The following is a 25,108-nucleotide window of genomic DNA, read 5'->3' as shown; positions in this document are numbered from 1 at the left end:
CAGAAGGCAATTTGCCAGTCTTTACATTGTTTCCATGGTATACATTGTTCCAAATTGAATATGATGAGAGAGAAATCATATCCTTAAGGAAGAAACATGAAGTATAAGAGATGGCAAGATGAGGATTTCACAATACTGTGAAATAAGGTATCAGTGTTTTTTTTTTTCCTAAACTAAAGGTAATAGTCCTTGGTCTTTATTCAAACTCCATATTTTGTATCTCTGGATACTGATGGTGTTCTCCAATGCAGACAGCCTCAAATTATCCCTGATTGTTGCACTGATGGAATGAGCAAGTCCGTCAAGGTTGATCATCCCCCCCCCCCCATGTTGCTGTTAGGGTGTACAATGTTTTTCTGGTTCTGCTCATCTCACTCAGCATCAGTTCATGCAAATTCCTCCAGGCTTCCCTGAATTCCCGTCCCTCCTGGTTTCTAATAGAACAATAGTGTTCCATGACATACATGACATACACACACACACACACACACACACACATATCACAGTTTGCTAAGCCATTCCCCAACTGAAGGACATTTACTTGATTTCTAATTCTTTGCCACCACAAACAGGGTTGCTATGAATATTTTTTGAACAAGTGATGTTTTTACCCTTTTTCATCTCAGAAGCTTCATTTTTTTAAAATAAGGTTCCTTCTGAATATTTTCTATTTTATTATCTTGTAGATCTTGCCTCCAGGCCTTTTATGAAACATATAAAGAACTGAGTCAAATTTGCAAAAATAAGAGGCATTCCCCAGTTGATAAATGAGCAAAAGATATGAACAGTTTCAGGTGAAGTAATCAAAGCTTTGATAACCATATGAAAAAATTGTGTAATTTATTATTGATTGGAGAAATGCAAATTAAAACAAGGATGAAATACTACTGCCTTCAGATTAGATTTGCTAATAGAACAAAAACAAAGTGACAAATGTGGAGGGGAGGTTGGAAAAATGAGACATTAATGCATTGTTGGTGTAATTATGAACTGATTCAACCATTCTGTAGAGCAATTTGGAACTAAGTCCAAAGGGTTATAAAACCATGTATACCCTTGGACCTAGCAATACTATCACTTATTCTGTATCCCAAAAAAAGATTAAAAAAACAAAAAGGAAAAGGATCTATATATGCAAAACTATTTATAGGAGCTCTTTTCTGGTGGCAAAGAATTAGAAATTGAGGGGATGTCTATCAACTGGAGGATGATTAAGCAAATTATGGTATATGATTATGATGCAGTAATATTCTGCTGAAAGATGATGAGCAGTATCCTCTCAGAAAACCTGGAAAGACATGAGTTGATGCAAATTTAAATGTTCTGTGTACAAAGTAATAGCAATATTGCAATTCAACGTTGACTTAGTTGTGAATGATGTAGTTATTTTCAGCAGTACAGTGATTTAAAACACTTCTGAAGGACTTATGAAAAATGATTTCCATCCCCAGAGAAAGAATTGATGGTGTCTAAATGCATATTGAAGCATACTTTTTTTTTTATGTTATCTTTCCTTGAGGCTTTTTTTGGGGGGGGTCTATATTTTCTTTTGCAACATAATTATTATGGAAATGTTTTTCAATGACTATACATATATGACCTATGTTGAACTGTTTGTCTTTTCAATGAGGGAGTAAGGTGGGGAGGAAGGAAATGGCCTAGATAGTAAAGACAGGTAACATTTTTTAGGCTTAGAAGTTAGAGAACTTGTGAGTATTGGAGAAAATGATTAGTCTTCCACCATTTCGGTTATGTCTCTGAAGTCTAGAATAGCTTTATATTTGGACTCCCAGACTTAGGTCTATCCCTGCTCTAATCTACCTTCCATATTGCAACACATTTATTTTCTTATAGAGTGGTCCAGTTGCTCTACTGATTCCCTATTACTTTAAGGTTCAAATATTAACTGTAGTCATTTAAAGCTCTTCTTAGTCTGGTTCCTTCCTGTCTTTCTAGTCTTATTTCATATTACTCCCTTTCATATAGCTTATGGTCTAGATTAAGGGTTTTCCAAGGATAACTTTTGCTACATGTGATTTTTGCTTCATGTCCTGTGCTGCCTTTTCAGTCTATATTTGTTAAAATATGATTTCACTGTAACCTCTGTAATCTAAAAGTAAGGCCAAATCTATTTATGTATCCTAATGGGATTTAAAAATAAGAAGTTTGGCCAATGCTTGTTCAGGAAATACTAGTAATTCAATAAATATTTCTGTTTTCTGAGAGAGTAGATCTAGTTATCTAAAGCATTTAGACCATTGATTTCATGGTTCTTCCTTAGAAACATCAATTATGTCAAAACTAACTTGGTAGGGGGAAAATTGTGTCTATTCAAGAGCCTTTTGATTTTCTTCAAATATATTAATTATATATTTTCTCTTTTCAGCTGATGCAGCTCAACAGTTTCAATATGCAGTTCGAGTTATTGGTAGCAACTTTGCCCCAACTGTTGAAAGAGATGAATTTCTAGTGGCTGAAAAAATCAAGAAAGAACGTATGTAGTTTTATTAATTTCTGATATATATATTAGATTACCAAATGTTTCTAAAGGAATAAGTATACTTTTTTTCATGTTAGTAATAAATTAGTCTCCCTAAGTAAATTTTTATTGGTATAAATCTCGTTAGGGCAGTTAGGTGACACAGTTGATACAGCACTAGTCCTGGAGTCAGGAGGACCTGAGTCCAAATGTGGCCTTAGATATCTATTAACTGTGTGTTCCTGGATAACTTATTACTTAATCATAATTACCCCCCTCCCAATTATTAATCTTGTTAAAAAAGAAGCATTCTGGGCAGTTATTTATAATTAAAATATTGTGAGATTCTTCTTTTGAGTTTTATAATATTCAGCAATTTAAGTTAGGTAACCCCTATTTTATTTTATTTTTTGCAAGGCAGTGGGGTTAAGTGACTTGCCCAGGGTCTCCCAGTTAGGTAATTATTAAGTGTCTGAGCCCAAATTTGAACACAGGTCCTTCTGACTCCAGGACTGATGTTCTATCCACTGCACTGCCTAGCAGCCCTCAGGTAATTTTAAATATGAGATGAACTTAAAAGCTAACCAAAGCTGTAATTCTGTTTTATTATTAAATATTTTTAAAATATATTAAGATGTAATGTACTACCACCATGATGTTTCCTTCAGGTAATATAAATACTAAATGACTTTTTTTCAGATGTATGTCATTCTTGTATAGCAGTAAACCTAACAATAATACCAGTGAAACCACATATATAATTGTAAGATTAGTAGTTGAATCTTTCATCTACAACTATATATATGATATTTTTAGTGAATTCTGGTTGAAGAGTTAAGCAAGTAAGGGAAAAATTAAATCTGGAAGGATTCTAGATAGTTAAATAGTAAATAATTGCTAAAAGGCAAGCTAGGCACTATGCCAAGCACTTTATTATAGTTTATGAGTTGATCCTCACATCAACTTTAGAAAGTGCTATTATTACTCTCATTTTTGAGTTGAGGAAACTGAAACATACATAGGTTAAATGACTTGCTTAGAGTTACATGTTGAGTTCCCCTGTCCACCAGGGGATTAATTCCGCTCAGGAGAGAAAAGAAACATGTGTACACTTGGGTGGGGATGCTAGCAGGCCAACTAGCAGAGCTGTTTATTAATAGTATCAAACAGCTCTTTATATCAGAAAACCACAAAATTAGCATACAGCATAAAGACAATGATGTAACTCTAACTTGGGCAGGATGTAACCTGGCAGGAGGTAACCCAGGTCAAAAAGTTTGGGTACAGAGCTATCAACAAGTGAGGCCATGAATGACATAGTTGTGTTATCACAGCAGAGTTCCGTGGAGAGCCTTCAGCTCAAGGGTCACCAAAGCCTGGGTCTTTAGTCATAACTGACTTTTTAACCCAAACTCTCTCAAGTAGCTCTCAACAGTTATACAGCCTGGGACAGGATTTGAACTTAGGTTTTCCTGATTCTGGGGCCAGCACACTATCCATTGTATCACCTATCTGCCTTCCATTTAGTTGTAAAAATGGAAAATGCAGGGGAAAGGAAAAACTTGATCCTTAATGTATTTTTTTATGATTTGTATTGTATAGTTTTTTTGGTTGTTGTTTTTTTTTTAGTTTTTGCAAGGCAGTGGGGTTAAGTGGCTTGCCCAAGGCCACACAGCTAGGTAATTATTAAGTGTCTGAGGACAAATTTGAACTCAGGTACTCCTGACTCCAGGGCTGGTGCTCTATTCACTGTGCCACCTAGCTGCTCCTAATTGTATTTTCCTTGTGAATTTTACTTGCATGATAATTTTTTTATAGTGTCAGTTTATTGTGGCATAAGAGTTACAGAAAATAATATATTGATATATAAATTTTATTGATGACTAGTAGTGGAATGTTTGTCAAAGAAAAAGTAATATTCTATATCTTTGCCTTTTAACCAAATTTATGGTTTTCATAAATGGCTTAGATATTGAGTTCTAATTTACCTGGGCTTTAGGAGAGCTGGCTTCCTGGAATGCTGTCCTTTCTGGATTGCTATCCCCCTCCCATCCCACCCCCACCCCTCCCTGTCCCCAGCTAGCTGATTTAAGGACTTATCACAATATCTAATAGTTGCTGTTCCTGTCATTAACAACCTTAATTTATGTGAATCAAATGAGTTTCTTCCATGAGGAACACTCCTTTCCCCATGTTAATTATAAATGTTCATACTATTTATATGTATTATTGCTGTGAACCTTCAGAGCAATATGATAGGATTGTGAGAAATTTGATGAGAAAGAGTGTGAGACTTCATGATAGAACTCTTTGACAACCAGCTATTGTGCTGGTGAATTGAATTAGAACCATTGGCCACTGTAATTGATAACACACTTCTCCATAAATAAATGATTCCTCAATCTAAGTCTGTAGTGAAGTAGATCAACAATAGGGACATACGAAAACATGAAAGTTGACTACTATTTTTTATGAATTTAGAAATCAAGGGTTGCTGATTCTTTTGTTACAGTCACCCACATATTTGATGATATTTAGAGTGCATGTATCACGAGAAGGACCAAAGTAAAGAAATAAACATTATATATTTGTTCTGCTGTGTATTTAGTAAGGATAAATTATTCCTTCTAGAGCTGATAACATAAGCATTAAAAAGTTATTGTATTCTCCTCTCTTGTCTTTAGGCAGCAATTCAGAAAAAAATGACATTGAGCACCTCAGTATTGTGCACGAAGATTGTGAGCAACTAGGGATATCTACAGATTTATATTCCAGAGTTTTATTTATATGTATATAAATATATATTCCAGGCTCAAATACATATATATGTAGGAGAATAACGAGATAAAAATTTGATTTTGATCAAGATTAACTTTGTGTAAAGAGAAGTTAGCTAGCTGCCACATTTCTTCTTATATACTTTTGTGGTTTTTATTTGATCTTACTTATGAATAAAATTTACCAACTGAAATATGTATCTTGGGCTTTCCTTTACCTAACTGTGGATCAGAAATCAACTGTCTCTAGTGATGAAGAGCTCAGAATTTGAGGAGATAACCTCTGTTCAATTGTGTTCTCCTTCCATGTAACTAAAGTTGCTGAAAGTAACACAGAGTAAATCTTCTCCACATGAAATATGTATTAATAGAGAATACATACTAGAATTGCAATCATGAAGATTGGGTTTTAATTCCACTACCAAGGCACCTGTGATCTTGAGCAGGTTGCTTACCCTCTAGGATTCATCTACTAATTAACAAGGTAGTGGTAAGCTATGTTGCTGGAGGGAATTCACATGCAAAATCATGAATGCAATGCAATGCAATGCATATTTGATATTTTTATTTGGTAGTAATATAAATGCCAAGAGAGAGGCTTTTTATGGTTCAGTGTATAGAGAACAAGTTTGAAAGTTAGGAAGATGTGGGTTTAAGTATAGCTTCCCTCCTCTACATTTTTATTCTTTGACTCCCAGTAAGATATTTTTAGGTACACCCAGGCAACTCTGCAAGACTTTAAAATTTTGTAACATTTTCTAATTTGAATCAATGGAACTTCCTCAACAGAAGTTCTCTACAGCAATAAAATTACAAGTGTAGATTGTTTTTTTAAAAAAAGGAAATAAATTGTTTAAAAGGATCACATATATCAGTAATTATTAGTTTTTATTTGCTCCTAAATTAGGAAGTATAGTATATTGCATCTCAAGACTGTTTAACAAGTTTAGATTAATCTGATTATTGTTAATACCATTTGCTGAAATATCACTGCAGTTCAATATTTTTTCTATTTAGCAATAAATTACTGCTATATTATAAGTTATATAGCAAAAACATCTATTTTCTGCATTATCTTCAGTTTGTTACCATAGAAATATGCTTCAAGAATATGGCTAGTAGCTGTAGACACAACTTAGCATTTTGTTAATATTTTTGATTTTGTATAGTAAAAATAGCTAAAATGATATTTTAAACCTGATTTGATTAAAAATAAAATTTCTATTTTAAAAGTTTTAAATCAGTTTTGTTAATTTTTCTGTAAAAATGTGTTAATATAGTTTTAACTTCACCACCATTAAATAGGCATATACCTTTAATTTTGTGGATTTGAAAGAATAAAGTAACAATAGCTTTATGTTTATGCTGATGCCAAGTCTTTAAGGTGCCTTCTTTTCCTTAACCTTGTGACATAAGTGGTTGAAACATGATCTTTTTACAGAAAAGGAAACTGAAGTTCAGAAAGGTTAATTTAATTGCCTTTAGTTATGTTGTTAGTAAGATACTATATCCTGGATTCTTTTCACTAAAACATTAAGATGATATTTTTTAGTTGAATTCTTCAGTACTTTATATCAGGGCCTTCTTGTCTGACCACTTCTCCATCTTCTTTGTTAACTCCTTATCCAGGTTGCTCCTCACTTTGGTGAGTTGTTCCCCAAGTCTCTCCCTTGGACGTGTGTGTGTGTGTGTGTGTGTGTGTGTGTGTGTGTGTGTGTGTGTGTGTGATTTTGCTCAGCTCCTAGGGATTTAGGTACCATTTTTTTGCAGATGATTTTCTGATCTAAATCTACAACTTATATCTACAACTGCCTCTTAATTATCTTGAACTGGAAGTCCCATTGATACCTTTTTTTTTTTTTGGTTAGATTCTTGTTTTATTGTTACATCTTTTAAAATTTTGGAATAACTTAACTAGTCTCCCCATGTTTCTTGAGTCTTGAAAAAGGCATCCAGTGTTGAGGCACTCAAAATTGGCTTGAGTTAGCCTCCAAGTTCAATTCTACTTAGTCATATCTTCTTCATCCCCTTTACCATGAGACCTGCAAATTGTCATGACTATTTTAGGTTTCACTTCAACCAGGCCATCTAGAAGAACATATACCCCCCTTTTTTTTTATTAGAACATTGAAATGGAATACTTTGATAGATGTATAAAAATTTAGTTGCCACCTTGTTATATCAACCCTTGGAACAGAAAGTTGGAAAATCTATTGATTGTAAAACCTTAGAAAGTCACAGAAAGATGTATGGACTGCCTTCCACATTGAGTTTCTGCATCCCTTCTTTCAACTGTGATTTTGTCCGCAGAGATTTACTTTGTCAGGACATCATGGATTCTCATGCCTTCTTCTGTTCTATTAATTTATATTCCTGTCTAACCCCCCCCCCCCCAATATCTCTAATCTCTGAAAGAGCTCCCGGATTCTCTTGTTCATCTTCCCTATGATGATGAGTTTTTCCTTTTGTTCTGTCTCAGCCTTCTTCTTACTCTGTAGTAAGTACTCTGCCTGAATTTTTTTATGAAACATTTTCAAGGAAATAGTTTTGTGACTGGTCCATGACACAGCCCATGCTAAAGATTTCTCTTTTTCTTGAATAAGAATTGTCTGAGTATTTTGTATACCATCATACAAAGTGTAAAGCCTTGCCTTCATTTTCTCCTGAGAAGCAATATATGCCTACCCACCCAGGAACATCAAAATGATGCTAGGGTAAAATGCTCTATTCATTGTGGCACCCAGTTGCTTCCACAAATACTATAAATATTTAGGTTTTCATATACATATATACACCCATAAACATATATGCATGTATACAACTATATAAATATAAATATATATATATATAAATATGTATTATATATGTGTACATTGCTTTTTATTTTAATATTTTATTAGTTAACTCTTGTATTATATACTAGCAGCAGAATATCTGAGTCAAAAAATATGGACATTTTAGTAACCTTATTTACACAATTCAAGATTGCTTTTTAAAATGTTTTGAATAGGGGCGGCTGGGTGGCATAGTGGATAAAGCACTGGCCCAGGAGTCAGGAGTACCTGGGTTCAAATCTGGTCTCAGACACTTAATAATTACCTAGCTATGTGGCCTTGGGCAAGCCACTTAACCCCATTTGCCTTGCAAAAACCTAAAAAAAAATGTTTTGAATAATCATGCTATCAGAAATGCAATCCGGTTTCTTTCACCTTTTCACAAATTTCTTTAGCTTTGACTTCACATCTTTTGCCATTTCTGCCTATTTGCTGAGTTTGAGTTAACTCCTCAGGAGTGTTTTGACTTGCATTTCTCTTATTATTCGTTATTTGGAGCCTTCTTTCATGTGATTTCATGTTTGAAATTTTTATGAATAGTGCTTATTTATAGTCTTTGATATATTTTAGTGGGATTTTGGTCTTATATATTACAATATTTTTTATGATGTAACTGTAAAATTAAAAAACTCAAACCTGAGTTATAATGTGATAGGAATATATGAAAAATTCTAAAGAACAAACATTTTGCATCTACTATATAGGAAAAATATGGTATAATTGAAAGAACTCAGTCTTTAAGCACTTAAACAAGAAAGCACAGAATGCACCTTAGTTAGGAAACATTTGATTTATTTGTAATGGTAAACGTTTTTAGAATATAAATTTGGTCATAAAAATCTTAAAAAGGATGTTGAATGATAAGGAGCAGTATATCCTCATAAAGGGGAGAAAAGCAGTGGAAGATAAAATAAGAGTTTAAATCTTGGCAGCAGATCACTTAAAGTCATCTCAAGGGCATTAGAAGAGGACAACCAATAGAAAAATGGAAACAAATCTGTAAAGATGACTTTTCATCTAATCAAGGACCATACTTTTACCTTAATCTAGATGTGCTTAATAGAACAAGTAGGAATGGCACTTAAGATAGCTAAGATGTAAAAAGCATTCAGATTGTTTAAAATACTTGGAGGAGACACACTCATACTGGAGGCAACACAGTTATGATATGAAAGAGGGGAAAATATATTATCCAAAGAATATTGGACCATTGAAATAGTGGTAGAGGCAGTAGCAGCTATTATCTCAGGGGTGATCTAGGAGAGGTCACACCACCAGTTTGAAGTATGTCTTCTGTCAGGTCTCTAGTCTCTGTGTTGAAAAAGAAGAGGAGTATGCCTTACTATATTGCTGCCTTCTTTGTTGACTCTCCTGCCTTTTCTCTATCTTTCATCCTTCATCATTCAGTTGAAGCTGATCTCTGCAAAGTTACCAATAATCTCTCTCTCTCTCTCTTTTTTTTTTTTGCAAGGCAATGGGGTTAAGTGGCTTGCCCAAGGCCACACAGCTAGGTAATTATTAAGTGTCTGAGACCAGATTTGAACTCAGGTACTCCAGGGCCAGTGCTCTATCTACTGTGCCACCTAGCACTACCTAGCCCCCCCCCCCCCAATAATCTCTTAATTGCTAAATCCAATGACTTCTCAGTCTTTCTCTGAATCTTTGGCACTGTCAGTTATATCCTTGATGCTTTCTTCTCTCTAAGTTTTCTCTTAATTCTCTTCTCGTTTTGATCATTCTTTCTTTGACCTCCTTGAACTCTGGGATGACATCTTGGTCATGCCCACTAACCACATATGCCCCTCTTCTTTTCTCCCTTGATAACTATTTTATTTGGTGATCTATCAGTTCCCATGGATGCTTCATTAGCATTTCTATGCTGATGATTCTCAAACATTCTTATTCAGTCCTAATCTCTTTTCTGTCTTCAACTGCCTTTTTGACACCTTGAATTGAATACCATCATCTTCCCAGTTTTCCAAGCCTAATTAAATAAACTTGTCATGCTGAATTCTTCCCTTTTCTCTTCACCCTTCTCTCTCTTATCTAATTTGTTGGTATACCTATTGATTTTCATTTTCAGACTGCTTGTAGTTGTTTCTTCTTGACCTGAGAGCTCTGGAATTTGGCTATAATATTCTGGATGTTTTCATTTTGCCATATCTTTCAGGAGGTGATTAGCTAGCTGAGACTTTCAATTTGTATTTTACCCTCTGGTTCTAGGTTATCAGGGCAATTTTCCTTGATAATTTCTTCAAAGATAATGTCTAAGCTTTCTTTTTTTTTAAATCATGACATTTTCAGGTCATCCAATAATTTTTAAATTATCTTTTGTTGAGCTATTTTTCAGCTCAGTTGTGTTTCCAGTAAGACATTTCACATTTTCTTATTTTTTTATTTTGTTGAGAATAAAGTATACTAAGACTGGAGAGGTTAGAGGAATTTAGTTTATGAAGGGCTTTGAATGTCAAACAGAACATTTTATATTTATTCCTGGAAACCAGAGGGAGCCCTAGAGTTTATTGAATATGTGTGTGTGTGGTTATTTTATTTTTATTTTTTACAAGGCAATGGGATTAAGTGACTTGCCCTAGGCAATTATTATTAAATGTCTGAGGCCAGATTTGAACTCAGGTACTCTTGACTCCAGGGCCATACTCTATCCACTAAGCCACCTAGCCGCCCCAGTGATTTTTTTTTTATTGGTACTAAGTATCATGCTTCATCATCAGTCCTTTGTTATTGTAGTTGGTTATTATATTGATCTAAATTGATCAGAGTTCTAAGTCTTTCAGGACTGATTTCTTACAGTGATTTCTTAAATTGTTTTTAGAATGAATGAGCCACTTAATTCTGCTAATAATTCATTAATGTGCCTATTTCCATACAGCCTTCTTAACATTTATCACTTTTTTTTGTCAACTTTTTCAATATGATGAGTATGAGAAAGAACTTTGGAGATGTTTTAATTTTCATTTCTCTCATTATTGGTGATTTAGCTTTCTTTCTTGGGAAAACTGTTTATATTACATCCTTACTATTTTTAATCAGTTGGGGAATAACCCTATTTTAATAAATTTGAATCAATCTCTTGGAAATTCCTGCTTAAGTTTTACTTAAATTATTTTGTTAAAACTCTTTTCTCATAGATTCTTTCTTTCTTCATTTGCCTGTCTTCCCCCTTGTTTTTATTTTAAATTATTGACATTTTCATTTATATTTCTTCCTCTCTTTTGTCCCATCTTTTCCCTATGTTAAGAGATTAGTTCCAAATTTAAGCTTCTCTCTTTGACTTCAACCTTATTATTTTTTGGTTTTCTTTTTCAAATTTTTTTTTTTTTTTTGCTTTCAGTGTACATTAATTCTTTTTTCTTCTGCATAGACTGTGAACCCCATCCCTTTTTAAAATTTTCTGTGTTCCTACTAGTGTTAAAACTTCTGAGTTAGGTTTGAACTCTTAATTTTTGGATGCTTGTTGCTTCTGGGACCTCATATACTTTTTTTTTTTTGGTGAGATAGGTTGCTAAGCAAAAAGACAATTGATATGTGGATAGAGTGATAAGTCTGTAGCCAAAAAGACTGGAATTCAAACCTGGTCCCAGACACTAGCTTCTGTTTTCCTCAGTTTCTCTAATATAATATAATATAATATATAATATAATATAACATAACATAATATAATATATAATATATATAATATAATATAATATATAATATAATATAATAATAGTACCTATATTACAGGATTGTTGTGATAACAAAATGAAATAATATTTGTAAAATATTTGTAAAAAAAAAATGTGCCTGGCATATAGTTTTAGCTATATAAATGCTTATTTCCTTTTTCCATGGAGGTACAAAACTATTAAAGGGTATTCATTTCCTGATGTGCCAACTCCTCCATGATTAAGTTCATCCTGAGGTTCCAATTCCATTCCACCCATAAGTGGAGGGAAAGTACTATTTCTGGGAGGGTAAATTCTGCTTTTGACCTGTGGATTCAGTCCCTTTCTTTTGTCACCTTCCATTTTTCTTCTGCCCTCATTTTTTGCCCAGAGACTGAAGGAATCATCTTTCTTTGCTGTTTTCCCAATTGCCTTAGTGTAAGAATTTATGATGTCCTTCACCTTTTCTCTTCTTGTTTTATATCCCTTCTCCACTTTGGTACTTTGTTGTTGGGAACTGTTGTGTATGGGAGTATTGTGAATTATCTTCACCTGGTGTCCATGAATACCAGAATCTTATCTTAATAAGTGCCCAGGAGTGGGAGTGGATTAGAGATTGGAAAAGTATTTAGACACTGGTGTTTTGGTGAATAAATGGAGCACTTGGAAATCTTGATGGAGTACTTGTCTCCTTTGTCTTCCTTATCTCCTGCCCCCCCAGTGCTCAACTGGGAAAGATATTGGTGCCCAAACAGGGACTACAAATGTGGTTTTATCTGAGTAAAGTCCAGAAGAAGGACACAGCAGATACAAGCAAGAGAACCAGGTGACATCCCTGAATGCAGGACTCTGGAAAAGGTAACAAGTTTACCATGGTGCTAATGTTAAGGAAATTTGAACAAGGAAAGCGAAGGTAAAGTGAAAGTGCATTTGCTTCCATGGCATGAGGCAGAAGTAATAAAGAAGTATTAGCAAGAAAAGTCTAGGATCAGCCCTACAACACCTAGAGAAGAGATTTCAGTGTACAAAAGGGCCATCAAAAAAAGCAAAAGATCAGGGAGACAGTTTGATGGATCTAGGAGCTGAGTTTCAGTCATATCCTGTTATTGAGGAGCCAGATCCTTTTAATCCAGGAAACTTTAGGTGAAGACATAAGCCACTAGATATAAAAGCAGTCAGAGATTTAAAGAAGGCAGTGGGGCAATATGGGGTAAGATCACCTTTTGTCCAGCTACAATTGGATACTCTTGCATACTCCATATTAACATCTAATGACTGGAAGCAGATAGTTAGAGCATGCTTGTTACCTGGACAATCTGTTTTTTGTGTGACGGAGTTTTATAGAACAATGAAGACGGATGGCTTTGAGGCATGCACAAGGTCCCAATGCCACCACATATTATGAACAGTTAACTAAGTGACACAGGTCAGTTTTTCAACAATGCAAACCAACTATATTATGGGTTGCAGACATGAAAAAATTGCTACCTGTGTAAAGAATGCTTGGGAATGTATTCCAACACAAAATGATAAGACAGAACAACCATTTGCACTGATCAGACAAAGAAATGATGAGACTTTTGTAGATTTCTTTGCCTGGTTACAGGAGACAGTAGGAAGAACTTTAGGAGATGTAGCTGGAATAGATGTATTAATAAAACAATTAGCATGGGCTAATGCAAATGCTGATTGTCAGAAAGTAATGATTGACTTAAGAAGGGATGCCACCATTGAGGAAATGATTCAGAGATGTGACAGGGTCTCAGGTGTATCATACAGAATGAATGACAGAGGCATTTGCTAATATATGTATTGGAAATAAAGAGAAATGGACTTGCTTTGTGGAAAACCTGGACATTAAAGAAATATTGTTGGAGTGCCCAAGAAGCTAAACCCAGAAAGGTCAGGGCATATTGTCCTAACACTACATGCCCAAAGTGTGAAAAGGCAGGACACTGGGCATCAGAAGGTAGACAAGGAAATTTAAATGGGGAAATGGGCCCTCTCCCAGGGATCCCTCAAAAACAATCGTTGAAGTATGACAGTTCAGGACCAACTGGAGATGGACTGGAAAAGCCAGTTTATGCAGCTTTGGCAGCAAGCTGACCCATATCAAACTATTGATGGTCAAAAGTGCCGGGAAATTTAGGGTGCCTCCCCATGCTTCTACTGAAGTACCTATTCACCCTTTACGATTAATGGATGAGGAATTTGCAATCATTTTGACTCTACCTAATCCAGAGTATACTCACATTTTGTCTTTATTAAAGCACATGAGTGGGGAATTTTTCTCTGTTGCAATAATGAATGCGAATGATGATGATAGCTACATAAGTGAGAGCCAATGCATAGCTCAGTTACATGTTTTTTCAAGATCTAGTATAAATAGAAAGGAAAGTGAGTTGAAAAAGGGGGTCAAAACAGAGAAACCAAAATGAAATTATGTTTACAACTGTGATTTCTTCAGAAAAACCTTTTTTGTGTTATTCAAATAGAAAAAAAAATTGCTTTCCTAGACTTGATTGATACTTTGACAGATAGGACTATGTTCCCCACACAAAACTGGCCACATGCTTGGCCCTTATAAGCAGGTTGCTGATACTAACCTAGTAGGCATTGGAGGTAGACAGGAAACAGAAATTTCTTGTCAACCCTTGAAGTGGAGAAAAGAAGATAAAGCAGGGACTGTCACTCCTTTCATGGTTGAAGGACTCCCTACAATATTATGGGGAAGAGATATATAATGTCAGTTAGGGGTTAGAATTAGCACAGATTCTTTGATTGGGGCTGCTGTTGAGTTGGGAAGTGATAAGAAGTCAACATTGAAGAATTGGAGGAAGTGTGATTTCCCAGGCAGTGCTGAAGGGGATGAAGCTTCTTGCTCAGCAGGAGTTCAGACCAGTGCAGTGAACAGGATGGGGACGAACTTGCATGCATGCTGTTCTTTTTGGCAGTGGCTACCAGCCTGACTGCTCTATGTGCATTAAGCGCAATCCAGATCCCTAAAACTACAGGCAATTTTAGAGACTTGTTGCCGAAGACCCCCACGCAGAGCCTGATGTTGACTCTGATGCAGACCTTGATGCCAGGATGAGTTTTGCTCTGGCCAGTTTTTTTTAAACATTTCAAAATCCTTCTAGAATTATGTGCTTAAGAAGAATCCCAAGTCTTTATATGAATAAGAAGTAGGCTAATGGAATTCATTAAATTTGAACATTTTTGTTCATGAAACTTTAATCTCTAGAACATTTTGAAAACTAGATACATTAACCTTTTCATAATGTATTCCCTTGGGCAGCTAGATAGTGCAGTGGTTTGAGAATCTTGAGATCTAATCCAGCCTCAGACACTTAATTACCTAGTTGTATGACCTTGGGCAAGTCATTTAACCCAATCCCATTGCCTTGTAAAAACAAAACAAAACAGAAACCTAATATATTCCCTTTTGTTGTGTGTTTTCAGAATGTTGACCTGCAATTTAAGATGGATAGATTAGATGAAACAATTCTCAAGGAAATTATTTTATTTCATTAGGAATGCTATTTTTTGAAGTGATGAATTAATTGGTCAAAGAAAAACATTCTCATTTTTCTATTCTTAGAAACCCTGCTTGAATTATTATTCTCTTCATCTGGTATCGGAATAATGGATAATTTTTTGAAGAAGAGAAGCTTTGTCTTTAAGAACAGAGATTTATGTCCTTTTGTAATATTTTGAAAATGATCTTATCACTTATTATCACTTTCCTTTTCTTTACACAATTTAAAAATAAATTAAAATATGTGAAATCATTGTGAAGAGACCAAGAATTGAGGCCAAGAATCAAATTTGGAATACTGAATTCTTATTTAGGAGCAACATAATATAAAGATTATAATGTAGAACCTTTCTTTTGAATACTGTCATTCTAATGTTTGTCATTCCAACTTTTCCTTCTTTTGTTTCCCTCTGTCATTTTTCAGGTGCATTATTCCCACATAACTCTTGTTACAGCTTTGGAGCCTTATCAATTTAAGGAAAGCAACAGGGATTGTGGACAGATCTTAAGAGTAGGACAGTGAATGGGGTAAAAAAAACCATTTTTTTGGGGGGGGGTAAGCTTTTGCTTACAAAAGCTCTCTTATTCAAAACCTTTCCAGATAGTATTTCATCAGATTATTTTGGAATTTACTTTTCTTGGCTGTATTTCCCCAGGAGAATGGGACCTGGACTTTTTTTTTTTGATTTTTGTCTTTGTATTTCCAATGCCTATGATACATATTGGCGTTTATTTATTTAACCGTAGCAGTTTACTTAATCTTTTAGTGTTTTAAGCCACAGGTGTCAAACTTTAAAGCCAGGGGAGCTCCAAAAGTAATGGAGATATATTTAAAAAAATAAATAAAAATATAATACAGCATAGGTGATGTCAATTTGTGGTTTTTCTAGAACTGTGACTAAATTGCCAAGAAGGTGCTAACCTGCATTGGTAAAGCTTTTGCTTCTGGATGTTTCTTAAACAAATGAAATCATAGTCTAGTCTCTATCCCTATCCTAGTCTCATTGCTTTACACATAGTAGGCTCTTAATAAATGCTTGTTGAATTGTATGAACTACTGTTAAAACCTTTAAAAGTAAGTTCGTAATAGTGGTTACTTTTTTCTTTTTCTTTTTCTTTTTTATGAGGCAGTGGGGTTAAGTGACTTGCTCAAGGTCACACAGCTAGTAGTATCAAGTATCTGAAGCTGAATTATACCTAAGGTCTTCCTGACTCCAGGGTCATTGCTATATCTACTGGGCCACCTAGCTGCCCCCTGTGGTTCCTTTTTTTTATGTAGATTTCTTTCTGTAACTGGAATATAGTTTTTGAATTTTAAGGTTTAAACAGGCATATTTAAAAATATAATATAGACATATTACTCTGATTGCTGTTTCTAAGTATTTAGTGACAAAGCATTTTAATAGCACATTCATGATTTTCACAAAAAAGCTCCTTAACAGTTTGGAGTAGCATTTCAGATGACTATCAGTATGGAATAAGAACATTATAGTACTTTTATTGTATAAGAAAATCTGATTTTAGCAGCTGTTAGCTGGAACTTATTTAGTAGGTTTTATTTTTAGTAGGTAATTATTTTAGTAGGTATTTAGTATTTAATTTTTCCTTAGAAACCTGTAAAATCAATTCTTAACATTAATTTTTAAAGTTTTGAGTTTCAAATTCTCACCTTTCCTTTCTCAAACCTTTTGTTATTCCTCGCCCTCCTATACTCTGCCCCTCCCTCATATTTAGAAGGTAAACAACTCCACCCGGTCTATATGTGTGTAGTCACATAAACATTTCTATAACAGTCATTTTGTCAAAGGAAATATACTCCCCTCCAAAAAACCCCTTAAAAATAGTTAAACAAGTATGCATCAATATATATTCAGACACCATCATTCTCTAGGGATGGATAGAATTTTTTTTTTAAATCATAAATCCTTCATCATTCTCTTGGATCTTGTATTGTTGAGAATAGTGAAAGTATAAGATCCTCAAAACTATAATCCTGCTAAAAGATTGATTTCTTTAGAGAGTACTCAGCCTTAATTTCAATCACCTTATCAAAATAGTATGAAATTAAGACTCCCAAGTATCTTATCCTATTTTAATTGCAAACTCAAGAAAAGAATGATCCAGATGCCTGGAGTTGTGGCCTTCCAGGAAGAGACAAGAAGAGATCTGAAAGTATTGTGTTGTAGGACAATGACCACAAGAACCTAGAGTCCTGAGTCTGAGTCAGAGAGCAGGAGAGTATTTCCTCATGAGGAAAGGGCACAGTACTTCCTCCACAGGGCTCTTACCCCCCCCCCCCCCCCCCCCCCAAGCCTTGCAAAATAGCATCAACCAGGGAGTGTCAAAGATAGAAGCACAGGCCTCTCCCCCCCTTTTTTTTTTATAATAGTAACCCTGCCTGACTTATCCCACCATTGGCTGGTAAGACAAACTCATAATCTTTTTATTAATATTACCCCTACTGGTGCAAAACAAATTCAGTCCTCACTATCCTAATTATTCATAGCTAATTTCTATCCTACTGGAAAGTTACTGTTTTCAATCCTTTCTTACCATAATTATTCATAGCTATATCTATAACCTATTAAAGTGATGTTTTACAAAGCCTAATTATGCATTTCCTTTGATTAAATTTGGAGATAATCAGAAAGAGAGCCAGTTCAGCCTTTTTAAAATTACCTCATTTTCCAAGAATCACAAGTACTATGGAAACTTAGACCTTGCTTTCTGAGATAAAAAAAAAAGGTATATTTTTGTGGCATGAGAAAGTTTCACTGAAGGTCATTTTCACCACTGTGTAAGAGAGTGTTTTTATGAGGAAACTTCATTAAAGGCCATCCCTCACAATTGTACAAGGATGATAGTCTTTGAGGAGCATTTGGGCAGATATTGTGTATCCTTCACTGTCAGTCCACACAAAGGAGGTTAATTATTTTTCTTATTCTCTGTTTTTGCTTAAGAGGTCAACTCTTTCCCAGTTGAAGTGTGGTCATTTTCTGAAATAGTTCCCACTTTAAGGTTTAGTTGGTAAATCCCAAAGAATAAAAACTGTCTAATCTATGCTTTTTCTCAATTTTGTTTTAACCCTATTTTTAGGGATTTTAACAGATTTAAGATTCACAGTATCTAAATCATTCATAACCAATCATTTTGCAATATTCCTGCTAATCAGCTTGTGAATGTATTTCCAGGTTTTTTTTGAGTGTCCTGTTTATAATTTTTTTATAACAATAATATTCCAAATTGTTCTATTGCATGGTTAAATCAGTTCACAACTCCCCTAACAATATATTAACGTCTCGTTTTTCCCACATCCCCTCCATTTATCATCTCCCTTTTCTGTTCTATTCAGAAATCTAATAGATTTGAAGTAGTAAAGCTAAAAGAATTTTAAAAAGTGTACATATTGCTCTGTATTCAGACTCTATAGTTTTTTTCCTCTGGATGTGAATGGATGCATTTTCCACAGCAGGTCTTTCAGAATTGTCTTTGGTCACTGAATTGCTGAGAGGAGCTGCATCCATCATAGTTGATCATCTCACAATGTTGTTATTTTATTTTATTTTTTTAGGTTTTTTGCAAGGCAAACGGGGTTAAGTGGCTTGCCTATGGCCACACAGCTAGGTAATTATTAAGTGTCTGATACCAGATTTGAACTCAGGTACTCCTGACTCCAGGGCCAGTGCTCTATCTACTGCACTATCTAGTCGTCCCCACACAATATTGTTATTGATGTGTACAATGCTTACTTCACATAAGCATCAGTTCATGCACATCTCTTGCTATGGTTTTCTAAAGTCCAGTCAGTCATGATTTCTCATAGAATAATAGTAATAATATCATAATATCCATAATGTTCATATACCACAACTTGTTCATCCATTCCCCAATTAATGGGCATTATTACCTCAACTTCCAATTTTTTTTGCTATTACCAAAAGAGCCATGATAAATATTTTTGAACATGTAAGACTTTTCTTGTTTTTTAATGATCTCTTTGGGATATAGACCAATTAGTGGTATTGCTGGATCAAAAGGTATGCACAGTTTTATTACCTTTTGGGAAATGAGCTTTTATAAGAGAAATTTGCTTCTAAATTTTTTTTACTGTATTGCCAACTGCATTTCCTTCAACCTGTTTCTTCCCCTGTTTATTCAATTCTCTCTCTCCTTTGACCCTCTTTCTCCTCTTACCTGGAATTCCTGCTTTTAGATAGTAATATAATAGCTGAAGCTCATTATGATGAACCTGAAGTTCACAAAGATAAGATACTTTCAGAATCCTGGAATTCTTTCTTAATCATCACAAGGGTTAAAGATTTAGAAATGTAAGGTACCTTAAAGTTCTCTTATTTAGCCTTTCATTTTACAGATGAGGAGCTGACTCTCAGGACAGATGAAACCACTTGTCCAGGTTCATTCATTCAAGATCTTTTGCTACTTTAGAACCATACTCAAATTGCTAGAGCTAAATCAGTACTTGCATAGCCTTTTGGGCATGTATCAGGCATATCAAATCACAAGAACCACTTTTTTAGATACTTACAGAGATAACTTAGGATCCCGAATCCAAGAGTTCTGGAAACAACATTGTCTTCTAGATCACTGGCTCTGTTTCCAGCCTGAGTTCCAAAACCATCACTGAAGGGAGAGCAGTCCCTGTAGAAAAGAAATCACCACTCTCACCAAATATTACCTGTGGTCAGTGACTTCCAGAGTCTGGAAGTGGCAGTTTCTTGCATCTTCCCCATCTTCCCAACCAGTCTTCTAGTTCACCCCCTGAAATCATCCTGGCAAACAACTGGCGTGGAGATAACCAGGCACACTTTTTTTTTGTAATCGTACATAAAGAAAGATTTCACCATTAAATTAAATTGGATCAATTTCAGAAATGGATATGACCTTATCAGTGGAAATAACAATTAAAGAAGATGCCACCCGTTTTTCAACTACATCCTAAGAACCATAGAACCTGTCCATCAGTCTTACCTTTAAAACCTACACATGCTGTCTGATCTGCCATAAGGATCTGAGTTCCTTGGGAGCAGGGACTGCCTTACTTTTCTGTTTCTATCCCTAGAGCTTAATACTGAGCTAGTAAGCACTTAATAAATGCTTTTTTATTCATTTATTTATGTAATATGTTGAATAAGTATTTATTACAAACTTGGTGGAAACTAAAAAAATTGTACAATCTACAAAAACCTATTTTCTTCCAGAGTAATTAGCTGATGAATATTTAGAGAGAATTAATTGCAATTTCTTTCAGAGTGCCATGTTTTTAGGGATTTATTTTGTTTGTTTTGTTTTTCCTTGGTTTGAATATCAATTTGAGGTAAGATTGATGATACTGGTTATAACTATGGAAATGAGTCTATGCAATATATTCTTCATCCAGACTGACTCTTATCCTGAGAGTCTTGTGTTGGAATTCTAGTCTCTGTGGGGATGATAATAGTCTTAAGGGGATGATAATAGTCTTAATAATTTAATGTATCTCCTATCTTTTCTCTAGGACAATCTAAAATTGTCTTGGAGTACTCCTACGTTTCAGTTGGTTTTGGAACTTCCTTAAAACATTACTTAGACTTTTCTTGGACATAGTTGATTAGGTTGTGAGAGGTTTGTACATAGCTTTTCAGCATGGATATATTTATGAAGATTTTTCTGCTTCATGTTGGATTTAAAAAAACAACAACAAAAACCCTAGTCTTAGTATTACCCAGAAATAAAAATACTCAATATCCAAACATAGGACTATTAATATTGTTATTATATATATATATATATGAAATATTGTTTTAAAATGAATTGTAAATATATGAATACTTTATTTTTTTCTAACTTTTTAGTTGTTCGACAAAGAAGGGAAGCAGATGCTGCATTATTTTCAGAACTCCACAGGAAACTCCATTCACAGGTATTATATGACTTATGTGAAAGCTATTTCACTGATACTAAAGATGAGAATAGTTTTGTGGTATCACATTATCCATATTTGTATTGGATAATGGCTTTTAATTTTAGATTGTGGTTTATTAAGAACCTAGGGCTGGTCCCGGAAGAGTGCTGTGGGGACCTTCCATCATCCTTTATGTCTTGAGTGAGGAGCTTTACTGTATTAGAAGTATGTATGTACTTTATTTGGGTCTAAGTCTAAATTGCTTTTGGGATGAAAGGAAAACCACCAGCTTGGATAGAAAATATGGAATAGTTCAGCAGTATTTATATATCTGGTTTGTGTACAATTGTTTATAGTCATTATAGGAAGGAAGGAGATGGAGAAAAGGGTAGACTTATTTAGTCATAATAATAAAAGCTTATGTGTCTGATTGCACTCTGTTTTTAAGATAATGGACCCTAAAATGTATTGATGTATTGATTTAGGTAAAAAAGTCTTGGTTTTGAACTTTTTACGAGACATATTTATACTTGAAATTTTTCTAAAAAGTCTACCAATGTATAGATCCAAATAAATTTAGCATTATAAAATTGGTTCCTCAAAGGAGGAATCTCAAATTGGTTTGTGTTCATTTTCTAAAATCTCAAAATTAATAGTTTTCTTCTCAATCTCATTAATGGGGGATTATAATACAAGATACTTTTTTGTTTCATCATCTCCAAATTTTCCTTTCTTAGAATATTTTACATTTTTCTTGGATTACTTTTTAAACCTTTCTCAATCCTTTTCAAAGATTCTTGTGTATATGATTGTGATCTGAAATTTGATCATGTTTATTAGACAAAATCATTGAGTTCAGGCTAAGATGATAAATAACTAGACATTTATCTCATTTCTTTTCAGAGACTCATCTTTGAGATTTGGCTTAAGTGGACTAGCTGTTCAATTCCATTTAATTGATGATTCAATTGAACTCCAAGGCTCATGGGCCAGCTATCCACTTTGTCTCATTGCCACAGAACTTTATTACTTCTGTGTTAAATTTAACAGCATTTGAAAGGTATTCCTTCCATATTTCTTAATTAAAAGACACACACAGATATATAAAAGATTGAGAATAACCTGTTAAAATGGTCATGACACTTTTGACTGTACCTTATTTGAATAAAAAACTAATTTTATATTTGATGAATCCAATTTAAATAAAAAAAACAATTGAGTGCCTATTTTGTGTAAGATACTATAATAGATATTTGGGATACTAAAGAAGTAATGAAACTGTTCTTGCCATCAAAGAGTTTATATTCTACCAGAATTAGAAATCTCTCTTTTTTTGGCACAGACCTTTAGACCTCTTAGTCTAAATTTTTAGTCTACTTTTGACTTTATTTGGGAAACAAAAAGTGAGACTCTTCTCCCATATTTGTTTATATGTTCAGTGTTGTAATTTATTTTGAACCATTTTCTCATTTGCTTTTTTTGTTTCTTTCCACATTTTTACAACTTACAACAAGTCCTTAAAAAGAGAGTGCCAAAGTTTTAGTTTCAAGAATCATATACTGGGGGCGACTAGGTGGCGCAGTAGATAAAGCACTGGCCCTGGAGTCAGGAGTACCTGGGTTCAAATCTGGTCTCATACACTTGATAATTACCTAGCTATGTGGCCTTGGGCAAGCCACTTAACCCCGTTTGCCTTGCAAAAACCTAAAAAAAAAATACTGGTCTGAAGTTCTGAAGATGAAAAGTGTACCTTGAAAAAAAAATTTGCCAAGTGAGCCTATCAAGCTACTCTTGAGATTGTTGTCATTATTCTTGGATGGCATTTGAGCACACTAAGGGTAGTACTCTGAAAGTTCTGTCCTGAATCATGGGAGGGAATTCCCAAATTGATGAAAATTACAGACACCTTTGAGTTCTTAAAGAGAGTGTACCAAATGTTGGCATTTCATTTCTGATAACATAGATCTCTGACATCTCAGTGAGCTGCTTTGACAGTTTCTTGCAGAACATTTTCACAGCTTAATAACTTGAGCATATGAACTCTTTCAAGAATAGGTTAGATAAGTAGTATCTGTGTGTACCTACTTCTTTTTTAAAAAGCACTTCTTACCAGTGGCTCAAGGGAAAACATTTTGAAAATTGATGATGCCCTCTCTGGGAAAGTAACAATAATCATTTCTAACTGCCCACTACTTCCTCCCCATAATTTTTTTTTGTATTATTAGGTTTGTATTTTGAGGAATATCCATATTCTTTTGTGAAATTAAAAAAAATTCATACGTGATGCACCAATATTGTTGTGTTTTCCCCCCACTTTATACTGTCCAGACATACACTAACTTAGTCATTGCTCTTGGTCTTCTACTCTGACACTCCACATAAGGTTTTCTATAATCACCTGACCTGCCAAAGTTGCTATAACTCCTGGTGCATTCAGAACCAGATTAGAATATTGTTGGGAAATACTTAACAAAATAAGTATTATTTAATAAAACAAAGGTGAGGTCAACATGACTTTTTTTTTTAAGTTTTTTTTTGCAAGGCAAACGGGGTTAAGTGGCTTGCCCAAGGCCACACAGCTAAGTAATTACAGTGTCTGAGACCAGATTTGAACCCAGGCACTCCTGACTCCAGGGCCAGTGCTTTATCCACTGCGCCACCTAGCTGCGCCTCAACATGACTTTCTAAGTCAGTTTGTAACCGATAGGGATCCTTATATACTGTTTAGTGTCCCTCTTTCTATTTGAGTTTAACAACAACTGCTCTAAACTGTTCTTTGTTTAAAAAAAAAAGGTCTTATTTTCTCTTTCACCTACTCAAGTAGTAATTTCTGTGATCTCAGATATGCATTTTTAAGAAGACAGTTTATTGAGCACTTGTACAGAACCTGAAATCAAGAGACTATAGGTTTAATAATACTGTTTTTGCCAATAACTAGCTTTATTGCTTTGGATTAATTATTTAACCTCTTTGAGTAATGAATCTCATCTATAAAACTGGGGAGGGGTTGGTTGAAGTAGATGATTAGTAAGGTTCTGTTTCTTAAATTAAATGATTCAGTGAATTAAATGATTCAGTGACTGAAGACTGAAGGACTAAAAACCAATTAAACTTTGTATAGTATTTGAATTTTCAAAAGAAGATACTTATTAGCCAAATTAATCTCTGGTAAAATTTCTAATCATTTAAAAATCAGGAACCATATTCCTTATCCTGAAATGGGTTGTGTTCAAATTGATGCAATATGAGTGAAGTTCTTTTTGAACTGTGTTTCACTGGGCAGGCAGACTGGGCAGCCCTGCCTGGAAATCATAAAGTGTTTGAATGAAGGTGCTTCCTTCTTACCAATTCTTTCTTTTACTTCTGAACCCACAAATTTCCACCCCTCCCAACTCCCAAGATAAAACAAAATAAAATAAAACACAATAACTTATTGGAGGCAGCCAGGATTTCATCTTTTTAAGTTGAACACGAAATAAAGATATGATTTGTTAATTCAAAGTATATGAAATTGAAGTATTTCTTAGGTTCATACCATTTGAATAAATGTAATGATGAACGAAATTCCTATTGTTTTTTAATTGAGGTTTACATGTAACCTGGATAAGTACATGTGCCAATGTGGCCTAGTCTTATGAATTTAACTCATATCTGAAATCACTTTGTAATTTTGTGAAACTGTGGCTTTTCAAGAACAAGGAATTTGGTGAGAATGTTAAGCATGGCTTTAATTTTCATTTTTTTAATGTGCATTTAATTTGTTAAGTATATCCATATAATTCAGTAGAAAATTCTGGAATATGGTAAAGCAGAACATATATAACTTCTGTTTATTAAATTTTGCATTTTCTTAGAATTTAGGATTGCAATATGATAAATACATTATTGTTGAAATAATACAATTACTTAAATT

The 25,108-nt window shown here is 34.3% G+C and overlaps 1 protein-coding gene across 1 annotated transcript in view; it reads left to right on the top strand.

Moving 5' to 3' along the window:
• Positions 1-25,108, top strand: part of TUBGCP3 (tubulin gamma complex component 3) — a 142,301-nt gene that overhangs the window by 10,355 nt on the left and 106,838 nt on the right. The window contains exons 2-3 of the mRNA XM_074192056.1: positions 2,387-2,494; positions 21,146-21,213. Of these exons, the coding sequence (XP_074048157.1) occupies positions 2,387-2,494; positions 21,146-21,213 (176 nt within the window). The remainder of the gene's footprint in view (positions 1-2,386; positions 2,495-21,145; positions 21,214-25,108) is intronic.

The sequence above is a fragment of the Macrotis lagotis genome, chromosome 6, assembly GCF_037893015.1.
Source record: "Macrotis lagotis isolate mMagLag1 chromosome 6, bilby.v1.9.chrom.fasta, whole genome shotgun sequence".
Lineage (NCBI taxonomy): Eukaryota > Metazoa > Chordata > Mammalia > Peramelemorphia > Peramelidae > Macrotis > Macrotis lagotis.
The sequence above is the reverse complement of the archived record's forward strand: the minus strand, read 5'-3'. Positions and strand labels throughout refer to the sequence as shown.